Source organism: Apium graveolens, chromosome 10, assembly GCF_009905375.1.
Source record: "Apium graveolens cultivar Ventura chromosome 10, ASM990537v1, whole genome shotgun sequence".
In the NCBI taxonomy this organism is placed as follows: Eukaryota; Viridiplantae; Streptophyta; class Magnoliopsida; order Apiales; family Apiaceae; genus Apium; species Apium graveolens.
Genome location: NC_133656.1, coordinates 132,800,374 through 132,806,373, shown reverse-complemented (window position 1 = coordinate 132,806,373; position 6,000 = coordinate 132,800,374). Strand labels below are relative to the sequence as shown.

Sequence of the window (6,000 nt, the reverse complement as noted above, 5' to 3'; positions counted from 1 at the left end):
AAGACTATATCAATAAGAATACCAAGTTGTCATAGACTCTATTTCCCTAGATGCTAAGACATTTACTCATCCTGTTATAACCTACAAAAATTGGTCGTTCAGGGCAATGATGAAGCAGGGAGGATTCTCAATCTGGTACATACTACAGCTTCAATGCTAAGAGAAAAAAAGGCAATCAAATCTCTACCACCTACAACTGGTGTTGATTTTAAGTATGACTCTGATGACTCTTTTGGTAATGAGTCAAATGGGGAAGATACTGGTGAAGCTGACATGAACTTAGGGGAACTGCAGGCCCTAGTTCCTCTACGGGTACTCCAGTCTACATGTTAACCAAGGAGTGCAATTATCACCATTTCAACTCCATAATGTTCAAGCTTATTTCTCAGACTCAATCAGTGATTGAAGCCACCACCAATGTTAGTACCATGAGTCTTCTAGAAGCCCATGTTGAATCTCTATAGCTGCACAAAATCCAGACTCTTAAACAGAATCAAGATATGGATGAGCTCAAACAAGCCATTGATACAATCAAGATTGACATAAATAAAAAAATAGAGGTCAAGCTCCCTGAGTTCATAATGAGGGATATTCACTAGAAACTCAGAAAGGACAGTGATCTAAGAAGGCAGGTTGGGGCCTTGGGTTCCAGAATGACAGCTATTGAGAACTCAGTGGCCAAGATACTTTCAAACCAAGAAGCTCAAACTCAATTAATTTAATAGTTGGTGGTTGTTCAAACTTCAAACCCTGCTTCACTGGATGATAACAAAAAGGGGGATAAGGATGTGAATATTCAAGTCAACAAAGTGATGGTACCATATATCACTATCTCTAAGCCACCAGCTATAGACAATATTGATCTGATCAATCTAGCAGTAGCTGAGCTCAGGTTAAAAGAGCAAATGAAAAGGATTGATGACAGAATTCAGAAGGGTTTTGGCTCATCTGCTACTCAAAATTATTTTGTGAAGCATTTCACACAGTTGAAGCCAATCACCATAGATGAAATGCAGCTAAAAAAGAGGGATAAATGTAAAAGCTCAACAAAGAATGAGTTCAACAATTTTGTGGTGTTGAAACCCAAACAAGCAAGTGTCTTACTATCAACAAAGCACCCAATATTTATTGACTATTCTCCTCCTAGGACAGATGAAGGAAAATTGATGGGTGCATCAATTGAAAGCTTCAAAGTCACTAAGGATGCCATGTTTAGACTAAGAATTGTAAAAATTTACAGATATAGTAAAATGATTTGTGTGATGACTGGGCACCCTCAGTTTGGGGAAGCTAAAGAAGAAGAAAACAGAATACTTGGAGATCAGAGAATCAGGAAGAAGCAAGCCATTAAAGGAGTGAAAATAAAACTTGAGATGCAGGCTGTTTCAACTGAAACTAAGAACACCTTAGCTGATGAACCAAAGAAGAAGGAAGCAAGACCAGAATGGGAAAAAGGGATTAGAAGGAAGGCCAATGCAAAAAGGCCAGCAAGTCCTACTGAAAGGGAAAATGATCAAGCTCAATCTATAACTACAAGTCAACCAACTATATTCACTGAGGAACCTGCTGAAATCAAGGTTCATCCAGGCATCAACTTTTATGATGAGCCTATATTACCCAAGGATGAACCCATAGATTGGGAAAATTTTCCTTTACCTGGATTCAATCTACCACTGCCCACCAAAAAGAGAATTCCAAGGAAGAGAAGTGTAGGAGTCAAGTCAAATCCACCTCAACTCAAAGTGGTTTCTAAGCTTATGCCCAAAGTCAACAAGGATGATCAGCTATTCATCTGTGACATAAAAGAATTCTCAGACATCAACCTTTATCTGGATGAGCTAGATGAAGTGAGAGCGATCAATGCCCACAACAGACTTCCAGAAAGATTGGTGTTCAGGTACAGGGGTGGAAAGGAAATCACATGGCCTCTGCATAGGATCCTCAATGAAGGCTACAGTGTCCTGGTGAAAATATTCTCTGCAATGAAGAAATATTTTGGCTTCACCAAGGTGGTTAAAATAGAGGTACTCAATAAAATTCAACAAATAATGCAAAGCAGTAGAGATTTAAATACACTTCCAAGAATCTTATCCATTCCTTACACTGGAAGTAGAGTGCATTTGAGACCTTATTGGATGATGGAGTTCAGAGATGAAAAGGGGGTCATAAGATTTTTTAGACTTAAAAACCAGATGCAAATATCAAGCAATGACACACTCAAAGAAATGCAGGAGATGCTGGATCTCAATGATGGAAATGAGGCTGAATTCTTCAGACAACTCTAACACCAAATTAAGGAGAATGACAAAAGGCTGAGAAAGAGGACTAGAGATTCAAGAAGAAAGAAATGATCAGCTCAGACTAAGGGAGCATCTTAAAATGACATGTACCTACACTCAACTTCCTTTGTTCAAACCTTAATTGGAACATTTTGCAATTTATCTACTGCTTATAGTCTTAATTTTTATTAGGGTGTTTTGTTATCATCAAGTTAACCTGAATTTATGCCTATAATTCTATTAGACATAAATTGGGGGAGATTGTTAGGAATTTGTTTTAGGCTTGATGATAACTTAATAAAACACTCTAAGTAGATAAGTTAAATGAAATGTGTAACCATCTTTTTATGGAGTATCTTATATTAAACAAGTATGTAGCTCATTACTGTATACTATAATATCTTAGAGGGTTAGAAATTGTTAGACATTCCAAGTCATGTTGACTACCAGCAAGATATGCAGAACAGGTTGGCTAATTATAAATGATGATGCCTTGTAATTCTGCATAAGTGAAAGGGTATCAACTGCTAAGGAAATACTATCAACAGATAATCTGCAAAGCTCTCAAAGGATGACTCAAGGTACCTTCAATGGACGATTCATAACAGACTCAATGGATAATGTTGAAGTCTCAAAGAATATCAGATTTAAATAACAGTTGAAAGTGACTTGAAGGTCACATGGGTTGATTGTATACAAAAGGAAAGTGGCAGCCTGTAATCAGGATTATAAAGATCAAGAAGCATTTCCATTTCCATTCAAAACAGGGACATTCAAAGATGTTATATCTATCTGGATTGCATGGGACAGAGAAATAAAGAAATATGTTATTAGACCTAGATAATAGACTTACATTTTGTCTTATTACACATATAACTTGGTGATATATAAATCAAGCATAGCAAAGAGTTAATTATCGATTAACACAGTCAAAACAAGCAAGAACTATAGAGCATTTGTAAACTGCATCTTTTATAACTCTCAAGTTCAGTTTGTAAGAACTCTTGTAAGCAGCTGTGTGCTTTTGCATCACAGAGATCTTCTATATTTATATATATATGGTGGAAATATCAATCCACCAGAAAGTTTTTAAACACCCTTGTTTATTTACTTTGTGTTTGAATACCTGAATACTTCATATCCGCAACTAGCCTATTTAAACAGTGTTATATATAATCGTAAGAAGTTTTAAATATAAAAAAGGAACCAGAATTCCATTCAACCCCCCTTCTGTAATTCCGTTGTTAGATTGTTCCGGAATAACAGGTCTCGACGAGATCGTTGACGTGGTCTGAGGTCTTGACAGACTTCATGATCATGTCATCTACATATATCTGCATGTTTTGGCCAATTTATGGGGCGAAAATGGTGTCCATTGCTCTCTGGAATGTTGCACCTGCGTTGAGGAGGCCGAAGGGAAAGACTTTATAGCCAAAAATGGCTCTATGGGTTATGAAGGCCGTGTTATCTTGGTCCTCTTTGGCCAATTTAATTTGATTATATTCTACAAAAGCATTCATAAAAGAAAGCATCTCATTCCATGATGTTCAATTAATGAGCTGATCAATGTTTGATAGAGGGTAAAAGTCTTTTGTATAAGCCCTGTTTACATCAGAGTAATCAATGCACATTCTCTATTTGCTGTTGCTCTTTTTCACCAAGACGACATTAGTTATCCATTTGGGAAACTGTACTTCCCTGATGAAGCCTTCTGCGAGGAGTCTGTTGATCTCGACGTTGATGGCTTCTTGTTTTTCTGATGAAAAAACCCTTTTCTTTTGTTTCATAGCTCGGGCCTCCAGGGAAATGTTAAGTCTGTACAAGGCGATTTTCTCTGGAATTCCAGGCATGTTCTTGGTGTCCCATGGAAAGATGTTCGCGAAGCTGCGGAGTGTGTATATCAATTGCTCTTTGATGTTTGCGGCAAGCTTTGCTCCTATTTGGACCGTCTTCCCCTTTGAGTCCTCGTATAGTTCCCCATCCTCAATGTCCTTATTTGGCTCACAGTTGTTGGGCTTGGGTACCTCGGTTAGCTCTTTTGGGTTAACTTCTATCACCTGGTTAACTTCCGCCATTTGTGAATTGCGCTTCTTGGGAATATAATTGCTTATATAGCATTTTCATGAGGCTCTCTGGTCTCCGCTGACCTCGCCGACTCCAAATTCTGTAGGGAATTTCATATTCAAATGAGAAATAGAGGTGATTGCCCTGAGTGGATTGGTGATAGTTCGACCTATGGTAGCATTGTAGCTTGATAGTGTAATGATGACATGGAACTTAACTACGCGCCAGATTTGACATGGAGGCGAACCGAAGAGGACTGGGAGGTCTATTACACCTACAAGCTTGACTTCATTTCCAGTAAATTCATACAACGGAGTTTCTTTGGCTGTGTCAATCTTCATATCACCCAAATCCATTCTAGAATACGCGTTGTAGTATATGATATCGACAGAGCTTCCATTATCCACCAAAATTTTCCTCACTGTGTTTGTACCAATTTTGGTTGTTATGACCAAGGTCTTCGATGATGTCGTCCGTATAATCATTATCGGAAAAAGAGATGACTGGAGTTGGATTTCTTCACGGTCTTTTTGATTCTACCCTGAAAACATCTCGAGCATATTATTTCTTTGCATTGTTCGAGAACCCCCAGCTGAGTAACCTCCTGAAATAACATCAATAACTTTGTCGGAATCGCGATGATGAGACCTATGAGACTTGGTGTTGTCAACGTAATGGGCCAGATGTCCATCACAGATTTTTTTCTTCAATGAGGATGGTGAGCTAGAAGCAGCGTTCTGTTTCATGGCATGTGTCCTCGTGATAGTCGCAATACTTGCTGCTTGGAGGCCTATTTGGGTTCATAGGTCTCCGGGGTCTATAAGAAGGGTCTGTTTTGAGAACATCCAAAATTGTGGCTTTGTCTATATTTAACTTTGTGGGCTCTTGGAAGTCTTTGGGCTTAGATGTCCAAAGCTTGTTGTCATGATATGAAGAGTCCTCAACCCTGAGGTCTCGATGCCTTTGATAAGTTCGAGGCATTGGAGAGGACTGAGAGGGTCTTGAGGCACGAGGCCTTTCTGCTTGATGATGAATTTTGTAATCCTTCTTGTCATAATGACGAGTTCTTCTTGGGCTTCGGTTGTATTGGGCCTTTTGGGACCGAGAATGGTCAATGCTTCCTACAGCCTCTTGGAGCGTCAATCTGTGCTCAATAATCTTAATAGTTGTTTTCAATGTCTTAGGTTCCTTTTCAAAAAGCTTCTCGAGGATCAAATTGTAGCGAGATCTATCTATGCCCGCTATAAGGTAGTTTACCGCCAAGGGATCAGCAAGGTCTGTGATTTCAATAATATGGGCTCGAAAGCGAGTGAGATATGCTCGCAGACTCTTGTTGGATCGTTGATAGACAAAGATGAGTGAAGCTGTAATTTTCCCGCTACGTTTGTTATTAAAGAAACGAGTTCAAAATTTACTTTTTAAAATTGCCCATGAGTCGATTGATCGAGGTTGAAGATTATTAAACCAATTTAGCGTTGTGCCTTTGAGGCAACTGGAGAAGAATCGACAACGAGTTACTTTTGAGTAACTAAAGAAATCCATTCTACCATCAAACAAGTTAATAAAGTCCCATGGATTCGTGGGGATCCATCAAAAGAGTCAATAGGGGGGACTTTTAAGTCTCTATTAATCTTGGCATTTCAATTTTCGTCGAGAG

At 38.7% G+C, this 6,000-nt stretch overlaps 1 protein-coding gene across 1 annotated transcript; it reads right to left on the bottom strand.

Moving 5' to 3' along the window:
* Positions 1-4,399: 4,399 nt before the first annotated feature.
* LOC141691011 (uncharacterized) lies at positions 4,400-4,828 on the bottom strand. Its single transcript, XM_074495762.1, has one exon. It carries the CDS (start codon positions 4,826-4,828, stop codon positions 4,400-4,402), a length of 429 nt encoding a protein of 142 aa, XP_074351863.1.
* Between the last annotated feature and the right edge of the window lie 1,172 nt (positions 4,829-6,000).